Genomic DNA, 24,914 nt, shown 5'->3' with positions numbered 1-24,914 from the left:
ACATCAGATATATCTCCCTCTGGTATAATAGATGTTGAGGTCATCTAAAAATTATATAAAATTTTAAATAAAATAAAATTTTCACTTTCTTAACTTTTTGCAAATATTATAGTGGCTTGTTAAATGGAAAATAGCCTATATTTAATTCTTACTATATCATATTTTCAATATTTAATTTTAAAAAATTTATGGAAAAAATTACATAAGAAAATCCCAATGTTACCAATTTGGATTTTCTTTAAAAAATCATATAAAAAATAGTTATTGTTAATTTTTTTTTTACTAAACATGAAATACTAGTAATAATCTATCATAAAAATATTATTTACCTTTGATTTATATAAATTTATATAGAATGGTAATCGATGTAAAAGTGTAAAAATTTTGGCGCCTAAAATACCTAACTTTGAAATTATATTCTGATATAATACGTGATATATAGCGCATTCGCCCTCTAACGTTGAATACACAACAGAGCAACGCTAGGTTTTCCTCATTTCCATCTAATTGGAATTTATTAATTTGGGGGAGAAAAAAAAATATGAGGAGCCCTCCACACGTTTGTGGGCAAGCCGCACGTACTTGTACGCACAACATTTCTAAGAAATGTTATTAAAACGTCTATAGGCTTAGAGGAAAAGAGCGGGACCAAAAAATAGCTTATACCCAAGAACTGCTTTTAAAATTAATTACTTTAAAGGTGGGAGGTGGATAATTTAATTTAAAAAATTTAAAGCAAGGTTATTTATTTTTGAGGTAAATTAAAGAAGAATACTTTTGAGAGGAATAAGTCCACATAAGAAATCGAAGAAGAAAAGTAAGAAAAAGGTATGTGAACGAGAGATCCCTAGGAACAATTTTCATCTGAAATATCTATCTTTGATGCGAAAGAGTTTTCTGATAGACCTTTTGCAATTATTAAGCTTTATAAATTGTTTCATGTTTACATTCAGCTCCATCACATCTTTTATAGCTTTGTAATACCATAACGATTTATATTTAGTATACTGTTTCCCTTTATGTGTATATAACCAAACGATAGCATCATGTGCAAGGTTGTGATCTGAATTCCTTATTATATGGGCTAGGAACTGTATCCGACGTTTTTTTAACGTAATATTTATCGGAGAGTGGCTAGATTTCCTCCAGAGGTTAGGGTTAGAGATGACTCTGGGATAAAAAATACCATTTATAGTTCTCAGACAATTATTTATAAAGGATTGAATGCGTCTTAAGTTAGCTTCCCATATGTCACTTCCGTATAATAAAATGGGGATAATAATAGAGTTGAATAGCCTCAACCTCGTAAAAACCGATATTTCCTTAGACTTCTAGATTTTCATGTACATATAGAACGCACTTTTGGCTTTTTGCGTTCTAATCTATATTTCCTCCTTGCATTCCCCCTTGTTATTGAGCATCACACCCAGGTATTTAATATTATCTACTTTTTTGATAACGTTTCCGCCTACCAAAAGATTTTGGAGTGGTGGCGTATTTGGCGAGGAAAGAATAACCGTTTTATTGAAATTAATTTTTAGACCAACTCTGAGGCTTATGGTTTTGATTAGGTAAATCAGGCTTACAACTTTCCCAAATTTTATTAAAGAGAGCAAGGAGAAAAGAAGAGATTATGTTCGGGGATATTTTTAAATATTCAGCTGTAATGTTGTCCAAACCCGGAGCTCTATTGTTCCGTAATTTCTTTACAATGTTTGAAATTTCATTTGAAGAGAAACCAGCCGTAGATATAATTGTATGAGAATTCATAGTAGTTAAAGGAGTAGCCTTGCGGGAGTCGAAAATCGACATATAATGATCCAGCCACAATGCCATTTGCTCATCTTGGTCAGTTATGGTTTTCCCATTCGCTAAGACGATCGTAGGGAGTTTCACGAAGCAACTGGATTTACAGAAGTACTTTAATTTTTTATATGCATCGTAGATTCTGTTCTCTTTCATATCTTTATCAATGTCTGCCGCCCTTTTAGCTATAAAAATTCTCCTATCTTTCCGTAGTAATCTTTTAATGTCTTTCCATAAATCAATGTTAGAGCTGTTCGTCATTCTTAGTTGATATATCTTCTCAAGAGTTTCATCAGACATCCATTCTTTCCTAGACACAAGATTTACGTTTGGTAGTCTATCATAAGATTCCGCCAATTCTTTCTTAAAAAGTTCCCAACAATCTTCAACATTTCCATTTCTGGTAACATTAATAAAGGTTCCTTTTTTCGAAATAAGGGATTGTTCAAAGAGAGTTTTATTTCCTTGCAATAGAAACTTATTTGATTTACGTTGAAAAATTATATTGGACGAGTTAACATTGATGCGCCATTGAGTTAGGAATACTATTATTATGATAACCCCAGATGTTTTTTATATTTATAACTGCAGTAACCATCTTATGATCAGATATGTTGACCCTGGTAGATGCTTTAACATCCACAAACCAACTATGAATATTAGAAATAAAAAAGTAAATTTGAGATATCTGCCTGCCCCTCACAAAGGTATATTTGTTGATATCGCGATGGCAGAAAAAAGTATTTTCTACCTTAAAGTTTTTGTTACTGCAGTAATTAGGAATTTTATGCTGTCTACATCATTAGATTTGTTGAATGGCAGCTTGCCCTATAACTCCTCTACTTATATATTCACTGTCTTTACCTATTTTCATATTGAGATCACCCAGGATTAACGTTATATCTATTTGAGAGAGAGTTTAATATATATATCATTTCGTCTCAAAAAAGTTTTTCTCATGTTCCTATTTTGTGGGGCATAAAAATTCACTAAAAAATATAATTTTTCCACGTAAATCAAATAAGTTTCTATTGCAAGGAAATAAAACTCTTTGAACAATCCCTTATTTCGAAAAAAGGAACCTTTATTAATGTTACCAGAAATGGAAATGTTGAAGATTGTTGGGAACTTTTTAAGAAAGAATTGGCGGAATCTTATGATAGACTACCAAACGTAAATCTTGTGTCTAGGAAAGAATGGATGTCTGATGAAACTCTTGAGAAGATATATCAACTAAGAATGACGAACAGCTCTAACATTGATTTATGGAAAGACATTAAAAGATTACTACGGAAAGATAGGAGAATTTTTATAGCTAAAAGGGCGGCAGACATTGATAAAGATATGAAAGAGAACAGAATCTACGATGCATATAAAAAATTAAAGTACTTCTGTAAATCCAGTTGCTTCGTGAAACTCCCTACGATCGTCTTAGCGAATGGGAAAACCATAACTGACCAAGATGAGCAAATGGCATTGTGGCTGGATCATTATATGTCGATTTTCGACTCCCGCAAGGCTACTCCTTTAACTACTATGAATTCTCATACAATTATATCCCCGGCTGGTTTCTCTTCAAATGAAATTTCAAACATTGTAAAGAAATTACGGAACAATAGAGCTCCGGGTTTGGACAACATTACAGCTGAATATTTAAAAATATCCCCGAACATAATCTCTTCTTTTCTCCTTGCTCTCTTTAATAAAATTTGGGAAAGTGGGAAAACTCCGACAGAAAGGAATAAATCTCTCCTGTGCAACTTCCCGAAAATCAAGGAACCTAAGAAATTCGCAGACTATCGGGCAGTTGCTCTCACCTCCTGTGTATCGAAAGTTTTTATGACACTCATCAAGAACAGGATCTTAACTTCTACACCCCATCTTCTTTCTAAATTAATATGTTGGCGAGGAAAGAATAACCGTTTTATTGAAATAAATTTTTAGACCAACTCTGAGGCTTATGGTTTTGATTAGGTAAATCAGGCTTACAGTCTCTTCAATATTTTTTGATATTACAACAATATCGTCAGCATACGAAACGATCTTATTAACAAAGTGAAAATTTTCATTAGACCCAAAGTCAGCCAAGTCGGCAGCAGCATTTACCTCCTTTATGACTTTATTTATTATGATGTTAAAGAGAAGCGGTGATAAAGTGCAACCTTGTTTTACTCCCTTTTTTATCTTGAAGTAGGGTGATATTTTATCGTTAGTTTTAAAACATGAAGTTAATTTGGAATAATGATTCCTTAAGATGGAGATAATATTTTGTTCGATGCCACACTTTGATAGTGCTACCCATAAGGCGTTATGGTCTACATTATCAAAGGCCCTACTAAAATCAATAAAAGTGTAATAAGACGGAATCCTGTATTTCCAGCACTTTTGCATAATTATTTTTAGCGATAAAATGGGTTCCAAGATGTTTTTATTTGGTCTATATGCGCATATATATTTAGAAAGAAGATGGGGTGTAGAAGTTAAGATCCTGTTCTTGATGAGTGTCATAAAAACTTTCGATACACAGGAGGTGAGAGCAACTGCCCGATAGTCTGCGAATTTCTTAGGTTCCTTGATTTTCGGGAAGTTGCACAGGAGAGATTTATTCCTTTCTGTCGGAGTTTTCCCACTTTCCCAAATTTTATTAAAGAGAGCAAGGAGAAAAGAAGAGATTATGTTCGGGGATATTTTTAAATATTCAGCAGTAATGTTATCCAAACCCGGAGCTCTATTGTTCCGTAGTTTCTTTACGATATTCGAAATTTCATTTGAAGAGAAACCAGCCGGGGATATAATAGTGTGAGAATTCACCGTAGTTAAAGGAGTAGCCTTGCGGGAGTCAAAAATCGACATATAATGATCCAGCCACAGTGCCATTTGCTCATCTTGGTCCGTTATGGTTTTCCCATTTGCTAAGACAATCATAGGAAGTTTCACAAAGCAACTGGATTTGCAGAAGTACTTTAATTTTCTATATGCATCGTAGATCCTGTTCTCTTTCATATCTTTGTCAATGTCAGCCGCCCTTTTAGCAATAAAAATTCTCCTATCTTTCCGTAGTAATCTTTTAATGTCTTTCCATAAATCAATGTTAGAGCTGTTCGTCATTCTTAGTTGATATATCTTCTCAAGAGTTTCATCAGACATCCATTCCTTCCTAGATGCAAGATTTACGTTTGGCAGTCTCTCATAAGATTCCGCTAGTTCTTTCTTAAAAAGTTCCCAGCAAACTTCAACGTTTCCATTTCTGGTAGCATTAATAAAGGTTCCTTTTTTTGAAATAAGGGATTGTTCAAAGAGAGTTTTGTTCCCTTGCAATAGAAACTTATTTGCTTTACGTGGAAAAATTATATTGGACGAGGTAGCATTGACGGCCATTAAGTTAGGAATACTACCGCGAATTTCTTAGGTTCCTTGATTTTCGGGAAGTTGCACAGGAGAGATTTATTCCTTTCTGTCGGAGTTTTCCCACTTTCCCAAATTTTATTAAAGAGAGCAAGGAGAAAAGAAGAGATTATGTTCGGGGATATTTTTAAATATTCAGCTGTAATGTTGTCCAAACCCGGAGCTCTATTGTTCCGTAATTTTTTTACAATGTTTGAAATTAAAATAATGATTTTGACAGGTTAATGATAAAATATGAAAGAATAAATATTGTTTTGTAAATTAATGTGTCTAAATAGCAACCATTTTTTTAAATATAAAAATTAATTGATTAAAAATTTTGATGACAAATGATCTCGCTGTACGCGAAAGGGTTAACAGAATAGTCAAATGTTTTAAGATGCTTTAAAGGTTCCAATCGGAATTTTTGAATTTTTTTATAAAAAATTATTTTTTTTAAACATTTGGCTTTGCGAAATTATATATTATATATTGAATTTTTATTTTCTTTTAATAAAAATGCACTTAGCGAGATAAACGACACTATTAACCAGGCGGAATACTTTTATGAACGGATGATGTTTAAAGAAGCTTTAAAAATTTGCTTTTTCGAATTTCAAGTAAAACATCTTTTTAAAAACACGGTGGGATATAATAAATTTCCCACCTTTAAACGCAAAAAAAACAGCATAAATATCCAACAATATTATGAAATTTAGTTCATTTTCTCATATTTAATATAACTTTGTGTTTTCGCCTAATTTTTTGTTTAAAAAAAATGAAATTTCCATATAATAAAGGGCTGAACTATTTATTTATTTCTGGTATAAAATAAGGGAGCGAGGGATAGGTACCGAGAACTCTGTATGGATTTGGGCATGAATTATTCGCTTATCGCTAGGTATATAGAAGTGCAATGCTTGCTGCTTTCGCCTATATGCCCACACGTTACCGAATTCATATGGCTGCATTCCTTGAAAATGGTTTTACAAACATTAATTGATAAATGATTAGCCATTAGATTTGTATTAATAATTATCTATAATATGTTTTGACACTTCAAATTCATTTTTGAGAGTCACTTTCTTTTGTTATTTTGATTCATATCAAATATGTTTTATTATGGAAATTTATAACTTTCTAAAAGTGAATTCTCATAAAGTGATTCTTCTCAAGTAGATTGGTTAATATTGAGAAATCGTAAATATAAATATTTTTTATAAGATTTTGGTTGGGAATTGCTAATACCGACTTAAGATGGTCAAGATAGGTGCGTTTTCATCATGGAAATAACCTTTTGGAGGTTTCATTGATGTTATAGCACTGTTTTTTTTTATATAAAAACAATTAATATTAGAAAACTTCTATAACTCAAGCCAAATGGCCCCTGGCTGGAAAGGTGGATAAGAATTTGCTAGAAGCTTCCAAATATCTCTGGAAAAATGCTCACGAATTCAGGATTCACCTGAAAAGTTTACTGATTGGCAAAAAGGTTTTAATTATTATATATTAAAATAGTATAATTCACTTATAAAAAATATATCTATATAGTATATACTTTCTTAAACTATCGCCTATATATAATTAGAGGTTATCTAAACTGTACCCATTCATAAATGGTTTATATTTTTAAATATTAATTTAATTGTATTAATAATCAAAGGAATAAAGCTTTTTTCTTCTTCTATACTCCTATTTTCATACATTTCTAGAAAGAATTCGCTGGTAAAAAGCCTACCAATGCCATCATATACGTAGCTAAAGATTTCCCCCATTGGCAAAAGATCGTTATAGATACTTTAACTACTTTGAAGAAGGTTTTTTAAAAAATATATTTCTTGATTTATACTTATTGTAATGCTTAAAAATTCCATTTTTTTAAATCCTATTCATAAGATCTTAACTACAGTGAGACGTTTTGGAAACATCACTATTTTTTCAGAAAAATATTTTAAAGAGAATTTTGCAAAATTGTTTTATTGTTCTTTACATATAAATATAAACATTTAAAAGTGAATTATAAATTATTATTTTTTAAAAAATAATTAAATAAAATATTACACATTAATTTACCTTTATTATTTACCTACTTCTGTTATTTATTATAAATTATTTATATTTCGTTATAACATATTGCAGGGGATCTGCCAGAGGTCTAAATTTTAGGTCTAGCTTAGGTTTGAAAAAAATTCATTTTTAAAGCCCGACCCAAATTTTTTTAAAAAGAATTCTTTTTATATTGGAGTTGGCCCAGAATTATTTGGCCCCCGATTTTTATTCTTGATCATATTTCATGCTGCTCCGGAATTAAAATTTTCTTAGAAAAAATAAATTATACCATATGGAGGCCGATTCCGGGCTCTCACCACATCTCGTATATACTGTATATATAGCAGAGACCTGCAGGCCCGGCCCTAGGCCCGGGCCGGGCCGTATTTTAAATTTTTTAAATATATCCGGGCCGGGCCTAAAAAAATTTTTTTTAAAATATATCCGGGCCGGGCCTAAGATTGTTAAACCCGGGCTGGGCCTTAATATTTTTTATAAAAATTTTTACATTATGAGTTAATGGTTATAAGATTAGATTATATTATAGTTATGATTAATATAATATTGGGTGATGGTTAACACACCTAACACCCACAGATCGATCTAATTATTAATTTCCTGCAAATTTATTCAAAGTATTAATATATTTTTTTATAATTCATATCTAAATTTTTACAACATATTTTACCAAAACAATCAAATAAAGGAATATCTTAAATAAGCCCCAATATTCAAGTATTAATAATATATTTTTTATAATTCATATCTAAATTTTTAGAATATTTACCAAAACAATCAAATAAAGGAATATAATGGCACAAAATACTAATGATATAATTAATAAAATTAAAAATAATATTTATTCTTTTAGAAATACAAATAATAATTTAAAATCTGAAATATGGGCTAAATTTAACATCATCATAGATGAAAATAAAAAAAACATTGGCTACGTACAATGTAAGAATTGTTCAAGTATATTATCTTATAATTATAAACATGGTACATCACATCTAAAATGACATAAATCTGTTGGTAAATCCATAAAAATTAATAATTTTTTTTTACACCTGAAAAACCAACCTATAAGTAATATAAAATATTTAAAAATTATAAAATAAATTATATTAATATTGTGCAATTAGATTATATTTTCAAAATACTATTTGCATTTTTTTAAATAGCGATTTATTTTTATTTTATAAATTAAATAGTAAATTAAATACAATATATTATATTCTCAAAATATTTTCCATTTTTATAAATTAAATATTTTTATTTTTTTTAAATGCAATATAAAATATAGTATATGCTCAAAATATTATTACCATTTTTATGAATATTAGTTTTATTTTTATAAATGCAAAAGATATAGTATATGCTCAAAATATCCATTTTTATAAATAACAGTTTTATAATATAAATTCAATATTATATTCTCAAAATATTAGCTTTTTTCATGTATTTTTTAAATAATAAGCGATAATACTCGCTGAAAAATATGGTAAAATACTTCATAGGTGAATTTTTGTATATACCAGGTCGAATATAATTTTAAAAAATTCCGAGCCGGGCCTTAAATTTTTAAAACCGGGCCGGGCCGTGCAAATGGTGCCTCTGCAGGTCTCTGATATATAGGCTAATTCATTATCTATAAGCTGCTCATTCGCGAATACCATTTTTTTTAAAAAGTGAAAACCCTAGTATGTTTTTAACATATTGATAAAAAGGATAAGAGTGAGAATATGATCGGGCTCGGTCTACCCGAAAGGTTAAATTGACGGCCCTGTCCCCTTCTTAATTTTTTTATTATTGTTATTAGAATAACGGTGGCACCTTACCCGATAACAAATTCATATCCGAAGCGCTTTACAAAATACCCGCTCTCGAGAAATACAAGAAGAAAATTATGCCCTTGGTTCAAACCATTAAGGTTTATTTTAATTTGCATTCATTTAAAAAAAAATTAAGATTAAAATAAAAGAATAGAATAGCTATAATTTAAAAAACTATAAACGTAATTCTTAACTTTTTATTCAGGATAATTTTGACGAAGAGAAAACATTTTTACTGGACGAACAGAACATTTTACAGCAAAATATCAAATATTTGTGCAACACTTTGGAGGTTAGTTCCTTTTTTTTGTAAAATTTTTCTTAGAAATCAATGCTTAAAACGAATAAATACACACTTTGCATAAAGTGTGTATTTATTCGTTAAGTTTCAAAGTCTTTTTTTTGTTGGAATTCTATCAAGTAAAAATTGATTTTCTTATATTTTTTGGGTTTATTCTTTGAATCCACTCATAGCTACTTATTTGGGGAAGTGGTTACCTATTGAGCCATCTATTATAATTTATTAATTATAGTTTTTTTTCTCTTCTTTTTATTCGATCCTTGGTGGGTATCAATATTTTTCTGAAACTAACCTTTTGTACGAAGTTATGGTTATAGGCCATAGTGATATCGCTTAGGACCACTCATTGACATATAATAAGACCTTTGACGATTAATTCATTTAGGAATATTAATCCAAATCAGCTGATGGACGCCATATTGGTTTCCCGTTATAAAGAATTTACATAGCTTTTTTTGAAAAAATATATATGGGATACCAAAATGGCGTGTCACCAGCTGATTTTTATTCAATATATTTTAAAAAGAATGAATTGTCAGTCTAAATAAGCATAATATCTTATTGGGTTTAATATTTATTTAATATAATAGCTCAATACACCCACTTACCGAAATTTTATACAAGTTTTCTAATAGATGCCTATTATTATTTTTTAATGATAAAGGAAAATTAGTTATTTTTATAAATGATTTTCATTTTATGCCCCCCCCCCTCTTTGCATTTAAATACCAAAACGTAATGATAAGGACTTGATTTGTATTAAGGTTAGCCTACTGATATGACTAAGTTTAGGTTAAATATGATCTACCATTTTAAAAATAATGTTTGGGCTATCATATTATTATTTTTTTACCAAATTCAAATAAGGTGCTTTACCATGATACATATCAACCCAAATTTAAGTGTATCCTTTAAAATTGTTTATTTTTGTATAATGCGAAAAGCTTAAAAGGATAGATGTACTTGCCGATACCCAAGACGACAAAATAGAATGTTGTCCCGGAAAACCAGCGATCGTATTTGGGTTTGAACCGGTATTTGATATCCTGTTTATCAACAAGCAAGTAGGGGCCCCTTATTTCGAAATAAACCTACCCGTGACCCAAAACGAAAGGGTGGCTGATATCATTGACAGTTTAAACTTAATATTTTTTTTCTCTTCACTTCCCTTTAAAACTAAAAAAACAAATATACCTTACGTATTTTTTTCGCCTCGTATTTATATTGTTGGCAATAAATTGAACTCTGGCACCATCCTCTCTCACATACAAGGTTTGCCATTGTTTTTGCACAGAAAATCTTATTATGATAGCTCAAAATACAAAAATAACATTTCCTATATTTTATTCTCATTCAATTCATAAACCATAAGAGAAAAAAAATGTAATTATCCCTATTTTTACCATTTGTTGGAACAAATTCCGATTTAAAACGAACATTTGTTAAATAATACAATCTTTTACACTTTAACTTATAATTTATTCGAAAAAAATCAGCGAAAAAAATTTAAATTCATTTGTTTAATTTTGTGCATCAATGATACTGCATGAAAATTACTTTATAAGCTACTCGAAATAAGCTTTATTCTATAAACTTATTTTTGAATAAAAAGAAAGTAGCGATTTTTAAATAAAAGAATACTCGGATAACCTTATTAACTTTACCATATATCATTTGAAAGTAATAGAGAATCAAATTATTTTAATAGAGGAGGTTGAAGGAATGACATCAAAGTAATTTTATTTCCTAAAGACCATCATTGTATCATATAGAAAATAAAAATAAAAGGAAATTTATTCATTGATATTAAAAATTAATTTAAAAGTATAATATTTATGTGCATAATTAGTTGGAACATTTTTTTTATTGTTGAATATTTACTTTTATAAAAATGAAGGATGGAAAAGGATAATTAACTATTAAATTCTAACAATTATACAAATCCTTGCTTAGCCATGACGTTGATTAATGGTTAAAACAACAATAAAAAAAATTTTCTTATGTATTAAAATATTAATTAATTATTAATTTTTTTAAATAATTTAGTTATTCAGCTGATTTTTATTAAAAAAATTATATTTTTATGCTCGTTTGAAATGGGAAATAGTTCGAAAGAATGATAAAAATTGGGGTAATACTTCTTTTTTATATAATATTCGAATTGAATGAAAACAAAATATAAAAAATTTACCGTATTTTAAGTTCTCTTAATAAGAGTTTCTGTTCAAACAACGACTAACACTGTATTTTTAGATCTTTACTTTTGTATAATTTATTAGCAATATCATCCGATACATTTTTCAAAAAAAAAATGATCGGCAAAATAACTAGATTCTTGGTAGCTTATCAACTTTATCATAATGCAGCATTGACTCGTATAATTATATTACATAGAATAAAATACTGAATAAGTCTAGAAAGAAAACAAAGAAAAAAATTAGGTGTACCTACTATTATTTAACTTAGGGCCATACGAGTGTATTGGGTTTGAGATCCTTACCTCTGAGTCATTTATAGATAAAATTCTTAAAGATTTTATCCTCAAAAGAAAAGATAAAAAATATGGAATAAAAATAAAGAAAAGAAAGCAAAATAGGAAAAATTACACGGATGAGCTAAGTTCAGATAACGTTATATTTGTGATCTCCACTGAAAATAGGTTTTATTTGTATTTATTAACCTTTTTTTAATGTCCTCTCTGGTCATTTAATTTTAGGAATAAATAAATATCTGGCACGCTCGGCCGATTTCAAGGCTAAAGATATATTCCTCTGCAGATACGAAGACCCCTTGTTAGGGCCCAGAATGCTCCCATCTTGCTTGGATTATGAAGAGCAACTCTTTGGTCCAAATAAGCTTGCTACTTCTTTACCACGTATGCATTCTCTCATTAAATTTTTTTTATTCTTCACTCCTAGTCCCTTAATGGTTTTCATTGATTTTATATATTTATTTAGGGATGTACCGACATTTTTTTTGAATCAGACCGATATCTCATCTTTTTTTAAATATCGATATTAGCTAATATTAAAAAATTTTGCTATCCGATAAAATGGCTTTTAAAATTTCATAATATTTTCTGTTTGTTACTTATTATGTAAATAGATTAACGTCATTTATATAAATAATTGATTTATCAATTTAAAATATTTTATATACTTTTAGATTCATGAATATAAACTATAACTGATCATTCTAATATATTTAAATGACTTATGTTTTCCTTTCTTTTTAGCTTTCACCTGGTAGCTCCTTCAATATCTCTCTCCATTTTATGTTATTCTTGCTATCTCTTTTATCTAATTTATATTTCTTCATATTGGCTCTAACTTTATTGCCCCATTGAAGTTTTGGCCTTTCTCTTTTACATTTGCCCATCACTTCCAAACTCTTAACCTTATCTCCTATATAGTTTATAGGCCTTCTCATTGTGTGCCCATACCACCTAGTCTGTTCACCGTTATCTTAGTCTTAATAGGCACTACTTTAAACATACTAGTATTCCTGTACTTCGCACCTTATCCGTTCTTGATACCCTAGCATATCAGCATTCTCATCTACATAGTTTGTAGACTTCTCTCGTCTGATTCTTTGGTTGGTCATGTTTTTGAACTGTATAGAATAGTTGGTTGTACTATGGAACTGTTAATTTTTCCCTTCAATTTGTTTGGAATTCTTTTGTAGAGCACTCTAGATAAAGATCTCCACTTTAACCACCCTTGATTAATTTTACTCTTTATCTCTTTCTCTATTATGCCGTTTGTTTGTATAGTGGAGCCCAAATATTTTCAGCTTTCAATTGCCGATATCTGCCATTCATTTATATCAATGCTCTCTGTTTCATCTTCTATCACCATATACTCCTTCTTTTCTTTGTTTACTTTTAGTCCGTGCTTTTCTAAGATATTTATCCAACTTACTCATCTTTCTTTCATTTCATCTTTGGATTCTGCAAGTGTCACAATATCATTTGCGAATATCATATTCCACGGGACTGTTTGCGGTATAAATTGTGATAATACATCTATTACTGTTATGAAGAAAAGTGGGCTGAGAGTCGACCCTTGATGAACTCCCTCGGCTATTGTGAAGCCTGTTGAAGTACCACTTGTGCTACGACCATTGTTGTATGGCCCATATACATATCCTGTATTATTTTTTTATATTTTTCGGAAATCTTTTGTTGCATAGCGCCCACCAGATAAGTTTTCTTGGGATTCTATCGAAGGCCTTTTCTAGATCGAGAAAGACCATGTGTAGCTTTTTGTTCTTTTCCCTGTATTTTTCACTCATTTGCCTAATTGCATGGATAGCATCGGTTGTTGATCTTCCAGGCATAAAGCCAAACTGTGTCTCTCCTATTTCGATTATATCCTTCTTAATCTTTTTTCTATTATTTTTTCGTATAGTTTTAGACAGTGTGACATTAGTTTTATGCCCCTGTAATTTTGACAATTGTGTGGATCCCTTTTATTTTTGAAGATAGGAACTAGATAGCTTTGCCTCCATTTTTGAGGGATCTCACATTTCCCAGTATTTTATTATACAGATTTGTGAGGAGATGTATTCCATTATCTCCTAGTACTTTAATGCTTTCTATTGGAATATCATCTGGACACCTAGCTTTGTTGTTTTCTATATGCTTGAGACATGTGATTATTTCTTGTTCTGTTATTGGTTGTATAAGGTTTTGACATGGGGAGTGTTCGTCTACATGTAGTATGTGGGGATTAAAGTTGAGAAGCTCCTGAAAATATTCTTTCCATCTATTTATTATTTCTTTTTCCTTTATCAATTTCCCATCTTTATTTTTGATTACTTTCGGAGCTCCGTTTATATCCCTAGAATTTTTTTCTCGCTGTTTGGCTAATCTGTATATTTTATTTTGCCCTTCTTTGGTATGTAGTTCTTCATACATGTCATCATATGCCATAGCTTTGGCCCTAGCCACCGCCTTTGTAGCTATTCTCTTGGATTTTTTTTTTAATTTGTCTTGTCATCTGGGTTTTTAAATTTGTACCATATTTTATATAGGGCTTTTTCTCCTTTATAGTGGTTTGTACATCTTTTCCACCACCATAGTTCTTTGTATGATTTGTTGCCTCCCCTTGTCAAGCCCAGTGTCGATTTGGCAGTGTCTATTAATCTGGATTAAAGGTCTGTCCACATTTTTTTCACTGGCTTGTGAGGAATCTATTGTTTCAATGTTTGCATTGATTGCAAAGGCATCTGTCATTAATTTTAATCTACCCCATTTAATGCATGGTTCAAGTTTTATCTTGTTTTGAGTGGATTTATTTGTGATGTGTAAATCCATGACTAGTAGCTTGTGTTGCGCGGCAATATCTTCTCCTGAGATGACTTTGCAGTTATTACATCTTTTAATTTTCTGATAGAGATTAGCATGTAATCTATCTAGGTTTTCCTTATACCACTTTCATATGTTATTAAATGACTGTCCTTTTTCTTATATGGTTAAGGCAAGGTCGAAGGCTTGCACAAATTTCAGTACTTACTCTTCTCCATATTCAAAACAATCATGATGCCTTTTGTAGCTGTCTCTTGCTTTTCCCACATGAGCATTTAAGTCTCCAGCTATTATGACTAGGTCATTCTTAGGGATCTTAGGAAATATTGCCGTGCAACACAAGTTATTAGTCATGGATTTACACTTCACAAATAAATACACTCAAAACAAGATAAAACTAGAACCATGCATCAAATGGGGTAGATTAAAATCAATGACAGATGCCTTTGCAATCAATGCAAACATTGAAACAACAGATTCCTCACAAGTTAGTGAAAAAATATGGACAGACCTTTTATCTAGATTAATAGTTACTGCCAAATCTACATTAGGCTTGACAAGGGGAGGTAACATGTCACACAAAGAACTAATGAAGAGGTACAAGTCACTATACAGGAAAAAAGGAGCCCTATATAAATATGGTACAAATCCAAAGAACCCAGATGATAAGACAAAATACAAAAATTCCATGAGAATAGCTACAAAGGCGGTGACTAAGGCTAAAGCAATGACATACGATGACATATACGAAGAACTACATACTAAGAGGGGCAAAATAAAGTATACAGATTAGCCAAACAACGAGAAAAGAATTATAAGGATATAAACGGAGCTCCGAAAGTAATCAAAAATAAAGAAGGGAAATTGATAATAAAGGAAAAAGAAATAATGAATAGATGGAAAGAATATTTTCAGGAGCTTTTCAACTTTAATCCCCACATACTACATTTAGATGGACACTGCCCATGTCACCTTTTACAACCAGTAATGGAACAAGAAATAATCACATGTCTCAAACATATGAAAAACTAAAAAGCTAGGGGTCCTGATGATATTTTAAAAGCCTTAAAGCACTAGGAGATGAAGGAATACATTTCCTCACAAATCTGTACAATAAAATACTGGGAAACGAAGAGATTTCTCAATGGCGGCAAAGATATCTAGTTCATTTTCAATAAGGGATCCACACAGATTTCAAAATTAGGGGCATCACACTGTCTAAAACTTTACGAAAAAATAATAGAAAAAAAGGTTAAGAGATATAGTCGAAATAGAAGAGACTCAGTTTGGCTTTATGCCTGGAAGATCAACGACTGATGCAATCCACGCAATTAGGCGAATGATTAAAAAATACAGAGAAAAGGACAAAAAGCTTCACATGGTCTTTCTCGATCTAGAAAAGGCCTTCGATAATTCTAAAAAACTTATCTGGTGGGCGCTACGCCACAAAAAGGTTCCCGAAAAATATATATGAATAATAAAGGATATGAATATTTGAGCCATACAACAATGGTCCGTTACACAAACCTTTGAGCCGTATATGAGAAAAATCGTCAGGCTTGTATAATAATTTTTCTGGATAAATACTGAGTTAACATTTTTAAAAATCGACTTGGACCGATTTTGTAACACTAGATTGTGTGCATTAAAAATTAAAACGATTAGTATGTTTACAGAATACAAAAATCGAATATGATATCGGCGGCCTTAATTTAATATTAGATCTGATCGGCCACCAAGAAGTAGTGTCATTACACGCCTATTAAATTAATATGTTTAGATAAAAATATAAATGAGCCATAATAAAAATTAAGGAATATATTAACCCTCCTCCCTAATTTTGCTTAAAATATCTATAAAAATTTGGCACATTTTTTGCAAGTTATTAACTTACCCATATTCTTCATATTTCCCCCAATTTATAAATAATATGTTTAGCATGTCTTGTTAAGGATCACCGGGATATCATAATTTTAGTTAATTTTTTAATTTATTTTTATGTGTCATTTATGCTTCACTAAACCTTAAATAGAGTAAAGCACTAGCGAAATGCTTTTTGCAAAGAAGCTACTGCGTTAATTAGGGTAGTAATTTAAGCATGTATTATTGTGACATTTTGATATATGGCCTTGAACTATTGTCCAAATACATTTTTTGAAATATTGAAAATACTCAAAATATTTTATTTTCTAATTGAATTTTGCATAATTATAAATAAATTGCTAATATAGAAAATAAAGTCAATTTGTTTTTCAATGGTAACTATAAGTTATAAGATATTGGGAGAGTCCTAAAGAATTATATGATTATGAAAATGAAGAGAGTAAGTAACATTAATACACTTACAAACAAAAGAAGATGATAACTATTCCGAAAAAAATGAAAATGTTATTAAACCCCAAATAAACATATACCATTTGAAATTGATAAAAAGCAATTTATTTCAATTATATAGTTTAATATTTTACAGACCCAAATCAAGATGGAAAAGTTGGCATTCTTTATCTCCGTTACACTTGTCATATCTTAAGCCTTATGACCACAACCAATTCATTTCAACAGTCCTTATCACTAGCCTTCACAATACAGCGGTGGGGATATGTATAGCATGGAATTTTATCGGTTGATCAAAATCTTCTGAAATAACTCAGGCAAAATTAAAAACTAAACTTATCATGGTTTTTGAAAACATAATTTCAGGTTTTAAAAGAAAATGGACATTTTATAGAAGAATATTGTCAAATATTATTTTCTCTGTCAATCGCTTTGGATAAATTACAAAAGGGGGAGGAAGGTTATTATGGCGACCTAGTTCTAATAATATTTATAGTTAGGTAAAAACTTATTTTACTTAAAAGTGGCTCGCTGAATTATTTCTTACTTTTACTTAATGGCTGTGTTAATTGATCTGGAGAAAATTTATGAAAAATTGTTATATTTTGACAATATTATGCAGCATTTTAGCTACGGTTTCGCATCCATATTAGTGTTGCTAATCCACTACATTTAGTCGACTAACTAATAGTTATAGTCAAAAAATTCGACTAAAATCTTTAATTAAAGTTTTTGAAAACAAAAAATTTGCCTAATCTTCTATTAATAAAATAATAATTTTAAAAAATATGCAAAATATTAGATTTGGTGCAAGCCAGGCGCTAAATAAAAAGAAATATAATGGAAATAAATTATAAGCAAATCCACGAAATTAATCGACTAATTAACAACACTAATCCATAAAAACTGAGATGCTGAGGAATTTCTTTGAACAAGATTAAAGGTAAGCAAAAATTATTAAAGAAACGATAGCATTTAGATACAAAATCTCTTACTTTTTTTCATGTTGGCGATAATAATGATAAATTTTTATTTTTGTTGATCATCAAAATCATACTCTCGATTTAATGACAACATGATATTGAGCTTTAATATCTTCGAAATTCAAATACTTAATAATTGGATAATAACAAAAATATTTCTGAAATATAATACAACATTACCTTCTTTCTGGAATAGTGGGAAGACTTTTTTCATCTCTCACTAACGGTGTTTGGATCCAAAATTTTGTCAAATATATATTTACACATACCCCTCATTTATTATAATAACTTTCTTATATAATAATAAATGTTGTCTTCCTAAATAAAGTTGTTAATTAAACTTTTGAAACCATTTGTTCCATCGCATCAAGCATAATTTAAAAAAAATTCATGCTCAGTTTAACAATTATTTACCATTTATATATCGTTGATTTTCAATATGCGAACGTTCGTGATTAATTTTGAGCAATAATATAAATCTCTATGGTCACATTCACAAAAATTTATTTTAGACATTCCAAAAAATAACTAGTTATACAGCATAAATGTACCCTTTTCAAAATATATTTTGTTATAATTAGACCTGACTCATACTAAGCAAAATATCTCGCCTGTTAACACAAATATATGCTAAATGTTAAATCTATTGCTAAATCTCATTTCACAAAATGATGATCATTTCGTTTAATTTGAATTAGGCCATAAAATTTCTTTTTTTAAAAAAAAATAACTATTTAATAACACTTTTATTTTTTGAATTTTCGATTATTAGCCACTCATTTACATCCCGTACCAATGGAAAGCAAATTCTTCTCTGAGCCAGATGACAAAAATGGTCTGAAAATATTTTTATTTCCCAAGGAAAAAGATTTTTTCGAAGTCGGGAAAACGTTGGTTTATCACGTTTCCGCCTGAAATCTATTTTAAAATATTTTTTACATATAAATCATTTTTTTATATAAAATAAAAAAGAAATTGATTTGATCTGTAATATATTAATTTTTATGTTTAGGTATTTTTTGCGTTCCTATAGAAAAATTTGTTCCGCCCCCTTTCGAACCTTTCTGACAGATGATATTTCATTTCCATTTTCAATCAAACATTTTTATCTGGTAATCTTTATTCATAAATCAATTATTGAAGACCCAAACATTAATATATTGCCTGAAATATTTATCGTTTAAATTTATACGGTGATAACAATTATAAATTTGAGTGTGAAAAAAAACAACTTATTGCCAACCCTAATTTTGTAACCTTATTATCCACTTAAAATTTATTATAGCATACTTTCAAAACTTTCTAATTTGGGCACAGTTAGCACTATACCTATCATATTTTATGAATAGGAATATTAAAATTAATTGAATTGAATACGAATAAAGAAAATAATATATTATTCTTCGAACAACTTTTTTTATCCATTAGATCGAATTATTCGTATAATTTTAAATATTTCGTGTTATTCAAAATTTATCCTAAATCGGCATCATTTCGAAACTATTCAAACTTATTCCTAAATTTTTAAAATGATTTGCAATTAGTTAAATTGTTAAAAATATTCAAAGATTTATTCAAAAAGTTTTGAAGATTTTTTAATATTTTTTTTAAAAAAAAAGATTTTTAAAGAATATAATTTTCCAAACGAATATTCGACGAATCAAATCAAATAACGTTTTTATTATTTGTAATGGAATTTTTCGTTTCACATTTTTATAGTTGTGACTATGAATTTTGGTTAATTTAGACGTGCCTATTCACTCTTCTGTTATATTCTTAGTTTAGCAAAAAAAATGAGATTATATTTATTAATTCATCAAAATAGTGAGTAAAATTATATATGGTATTCATAAACTTATGCAAAATAAGGTTACTTCATTCAGGTTATATCATTTTAAAAAAATAATGATAATATACCCCCCTTTATAAACGCGATAACCCAAAATAAGAATGTCTAAAATGGTTGTAGGAATAAAAATATATAATTAATTTATGAAATAAAATAGTATGCTATCTTTTTTTGTTTACAATATATTTTATATACATATATGGCATTTGATAATGTCTTCTTTGGATTTATGAATATTGTTAACAGTTCATTTAGAAATATTTAATTTTTTGTGACATTCTCTTAGAGTATGTAATGTAACTGGTTTTTTTTAAATTAACCAAATTTGTTATATTTGTTTTCTTTATTAATTTTGTTATTTGACATGAATAGTTTTAAAAAGATGATAAAATACAATATAAATGAATGATTGTAACTAGAAAAACTTAATTATACTTTATAGAAGTTTTACTCAAATGTACAAAAAATTAAAAATCGGCTCTTTTTTCAAAGTATTAACGCATTTTTTTCTAATAGTAGTTAATAACAATTTGATTACGGCTCAATATTTTGGTGAGTTTCCCTTATTATCGAGAAATCCAATTAAATAGGTTTGACTGTATTTTTATTTAATATTGTTTTTTTTGTTTAAAAAAAAGTTTTTATAATCTCATTCTAATCAAAAATTTAATAACAAAATATATATATAGGTAATATGATAATAGTATTATTGTATGAATTATGGAGCAGATCTTAAAATTAAATAAAATGTTCATTTTTAATATTATTTAGCTAAATGCCAGGAAAGTAACGGAATATACCTTCTCGTTCCACAATCCCCGATACAGTGCACAGGCATTTTTTTTCTAAGATTTAAAAATTGCTTTAATAATTCCATATTTTGAGACTGTTCTTCAATAACTTCATAGTTTATTTTAACCAATGGGTTAAACAACATTTTTAGTAAGATAAGAGTAGGGATACGATCAATAACCACGGTTCAGGGAATAAGAAAAATTACTAATGCTAAAAATGATAAAACATACCCTTTTTCCTCATCATATAATTGAGTATTTTACCCAAATAATTATAAAAGAGGAAAATCATGTTATTTATTTTTTACTCATAGCATCATGATTAAAAATTGCCATTAATAATTCCATATTTTGAGATGGTTCTTCAATAATTTCATAATTTATCTTAACTGAGAGGTTAATCCAAATATTTGATGGAAAGTAAAAGTAGGGGCTCGATTAAAGATTACGCTTCAGGGAATAATAAAATAAATATTACTAGTATAAAGTTGAAAATGATATAACTTATCTCCTATATTGAGGTCAAAAAATTTATAAAAGAGGAAAATACATGTTATTCTTTTTATTCATAGCATTTGGGCTGGATATTCCCTTATTCAAATTAGTGAAATTCAATCATGCGACCGATTTTGGTAGATAAATTAAGATTCTATTGGGATTTTTAACTTAATTTAAATGCAAACCAACCACTATTTTGGGAAAAAATTTGGTTTATTCTGGAAACAGCTCGGGATTCTCAGGTAACATTACCAGGTCTGGTTCTACTAGTTTCTTAGCTCCTTCTGCTAGTATATAAGGATTATAAGTACTCACTTCCACCAGTGTTTGTTTAAAGCTACTTTTAAAATTTAGCGCTACCGTATTTTTTCAAAAAAAAAATAGCGCGCTATCTACTTTAGAATTTTTAAAATATTTTTTACGTATCTTTATTTCCACATATAAAAATATGACTGATTATAAATATATATAATTTATTGCATTTCAATAATAACATTTTTATACAGTCACATTCTCAAGTCTAAGCGAGATCAGAAAAAAATAAGCTTTGTCATAATTAATCGTTCAGCACTAGCATTTTAGGGCAATGAGTATTAAATTTAATATACAAGTTTTTATATAAGAAAAATCATAAAAAATATTCATTTGAGTATTTTTAGATTTAAAAAATGCCTATAGAGTTTAAAAAAATATCAGTAAGTAACGTTTTTGTGACTAGGGTATCCTAGTCTGATATAACATTATTTAACGTTAATATTAGTCTATAAAGTTGCCCTTTAGATTTAGTCAAATTAATATATTTCCAATTCCACTTAACTGGAGTGAACAATAGCAGTTATTTTTAACATCCAGATAATAATTTATAAAATATTAAATATATGGTCTGATGATAAAATGAGATGTTAATATTCATTATTGTGATTTTTAATTTATAATACAATTCTTAAATAATATCTACAGAAAATGAACTTTCACGTAAACTCATTTAACTTAAAAACTATTATAGATAAAGTCTTGATTCAAATTTTATTTTTAAGATCAAGGATTTGGTTACACATTGTATTAAATTTATTTGGTATATTACCTCTAAATGTTTTCTCAAGTTGAAGCTACTACTAGTCTTGTTAGATAATAAAACTTCTGGCTCATCTTAAAACAAAATTTATAACCTGTGTTAATTTTATCGTTAATTAAAATATTTTGTAAATTTAGGAAAAGGAAATTTCATATTGTCATCATTTTCCAGGGAAATTACTTGGTCGATATGATCTGTATCAAGATTATTTTCAATATCAAACTCTATTGTCGGCATTTATTTTGAAAATTAAATTTATAATGTATATTTATAAATAAAAATTTCAAAGTAAAATAAAAGAATTATGATATAATTTTTATGTGTATTAAATGTATTCTAAATCAGTAGCGAGCTACCTATATAGCTATTTTTTTAAATGTAGCGCGTTAAAGCTACCGTTACTGAAAAAGTAACCCACTACTTTAACAACACTGCCTTCCACCTTATCTCGGAGTCAATGTTTGCTCTAGGCTTCGAATCCAAATATCGGCTTGAGTTAATATTTTGAACTAGTTGAAATGCTTGATGCCCATATTTCTCTTCTGTCCTCTATGAGCACCGAATCGGCAGGTATTCTGCCACTGATATGATACTTTCAAATTATCACAGTTTCTTGCTAGTATTGGCTGACCATGAAGCGGTTATTCTCGCGTTTCATAGTGCTGATAATCAAATTAATGATCAATTATTTTTAAAAATAAACAATTTAATCAATCCTTTGCGTATAATTTAAATATAAATTTTTAAACATAACATTTACTGTAATCTTTGTTATATTTGAAACATGTAATTGTTAAATTTTATTTAAAATATTTTTATATAAGGAGAAATAAATTTATATGATAAGTTATTATAAAAAAATTATTTAAATTAGTTTATGTTTGAAGAATAATTTCTAATTATAATTTGCTTTTTTTTATTAAATATCGATATTTTGATACTAAAGAAATTTGTAAATATAATGTATTAAAAAAAGTATTAAGTTTCGATATAGGTTTTATTTAGTCAATCCAATATAGTCTAACAATAGATTATTCATAAATTTCGCTAAAAAACAGATGGATAATTAAATTAATAAATTTTTCTCGAAGGTTTATTTTTTCCTGGACATATAAAATATTTTTTATTACATTATAAAACTTGATATAAATCAAATTAATCGTGATATAATCAAAAAATAGATTTATTTAATAAAAAAATTTCGTGATTTTTAAAAACCCTAGTGTTCCAGAATGGATATTTCAATCACGAAGTAAGTTAAGATAATCATCTAATCCTATTCATTTACTTCTTGAACACTGGCATTCTATTTAACAAACTAAAGAAAACTTTTTGGTAAAATAAAATGGTTAAATTTTATCAAAATTAGAAGAGAAAAAAATGACAATGACCCAACTTGGTACTCTTATCAATATTTCTAATAATTATTATTTTTTGATCTTTATTTTTGAACTTAAATTTTTTATTCATCTCCCGATTCTCTTTCCAATATTTTGTTAATTCTCCCATCATTTATCATTGTCAAAAGTCGGTCGAAAAAAATGTTTTTTAGGTCGGGTCAAACAACTTAGCCATATATTTTTACGGATCAGGTCCGAAGTTAGTGTTTTGATTAGTAAGAAGTGGGGCTGGTTTACAATACTATTATATTAGTAATGGTTTCAAGCTATTATATTGATTTAAATCTATGTTTTGGGGGTGAGTTCCATTCAGATGAAAACATTTATGAACGCCTAACGATTTCCCTAACATCTATCGAGCTGAGTTATTTCATAGCATAATTTATAAGATATTTAATCTATTGTATCCTAAATATTTTCATGAAATTAATAAGTATTGAGAAGGGCTATAAATTTTTTTAGCGAAGGTAAATTAAAGGAAAATTAAAAAAATAACTATTCCTTTGCCAGAATTATTATTAGCTTAAAAGTTGATCTGAGAAAAAGAACAGAAAATAGAAGTCATCAAAAATACAATAAACATGATCAACTTACTGTTTAATGCATTATTGAATTGGAAATATATTTATTTTCTCTTTAATTTATTTTATCAAGTTTTTGCCAAAGTATACTAAATTTATAAATTTTTTTAAATAAGAATAAACTTTCAGAGTAGACCCGGCCCTAGGCTGTATAAAGGTGGGTCGAAGCTTGGCAACTTTAGCAAAGTTCATCTAGCAGAGTTTATTATTATAAGTTTTGGCCATTTCATTTTTTCAGAAAAGGTATATGTCATATGGAAGAAGAAATAAATAAAACTATGTAATAAATCATATAATTATTATATTTTAATAAAAATCAGATATGCACAAAAAAATAATATTAAAATAGTGTCATCTCTCACTTATTAAATCAGTCAAATTTGAATGGTCAGTTTGACATCTCGGGCAGAGATTTAAGTAAAACTCCAGTTAATGATAATGAACATCGTCAGACAATATATATAGCAATTTACTAAATAATGACCAAATTGTATCAACTTTTTTTTATATATACATACACTCCCTTTCCCATATCTGGGTACCTTTTTAATCATAGGCTAACTAAGAAGAATAAATTACTTTTAAAAAGAGCATACTATTGCAACATTACACTGACCAGAAATTTGTAATATAAAATATATAATTTAAACATATTTTTTATTATCAGTTTTATTTTGATGATAAGTGCTAGAAAGAACGTTATTTTCTATCTTTTTG

The 24,914-nt window shown here is 28.6% G+C and overlaps 1 protein-coding gene across 3 annotated transcripts in view; it reads left to right on the top strand.

Annotated features, from left to right (window-relative positions):
* LOC135928903 (leucine--tRNA ligase, cytoplasmic-like) overlaps positions 1-19,316 on the top strand; it is a 35,437-nt gene extending 16,121 nt beyond the window's left edge. Inside the window, exons 20-29 of one of the 3 annotated variants that reach the window (XM_065465355.1) lie at positions 5,720-5,810; positions 6,027-6,173; positions 6,548-6,682; positions 6,903-7,007; positions 9,062-9,172; positions 9,280-9,366; positions 10,320-10,509; positions 12,092-12,250; positions 17,154-17,334; positions 18,773-18,860. In XM_065465355.1, coding sequence (XP_065321427.1) covers positions 5,720-5,810; positions 6,027-6,173; positions 6,548-6,682; positions 6,903-7,007; positions 9,062-9,172; positions 9,280-9,366; positions 10,320-10,509; positions 12,092-12,250; positions 17,154-17,290 — 1,162 coding nt within the window. In that variant the 3' untranslated portion in view covers positions 17,291-17,334; positions 18,773-18,860. Of the gene's footprint in view, positions 1-5,719; positions 5,811-6,026; positions 6,174-6,547; positions 6,683-6,902; positions 7,008-9,061; positions 9,173-9,279; positions 9,367-10,319; positions 10,510-12,091; positions 12,251-17,153; positions 17,335-18,772 lie in introns of all 3 variants that reach the window. The other 2 variants (XM_065465354.1, XM_065465353.1) reach the window with 2 other exon arrangements.
* The last annotated feature ends 5,598 nt before the right edge of the window (positions 19,317-24,914 follow it).

Source organism: Gordionus sp. m RMFG-2023, chromosome 4 (genome assembly GCF_954871325.1).
Source record: "Gordionus sp. m RMFG-2023 chromosome 4, tfGorSpeb1-WG-v2, whole genome shotgun sequence".
NCBI lineage: Eukaryota > Metazoa > Nematomorpha > Gordioida > Chordodea > Parachordodidae > Gordionus > Gordionus sp. m RMFG-2023.
Note: the sequence above shows the minus strand (reverse complement) of the source record. Positions and strands in the feature narration are given on the sequence as shown.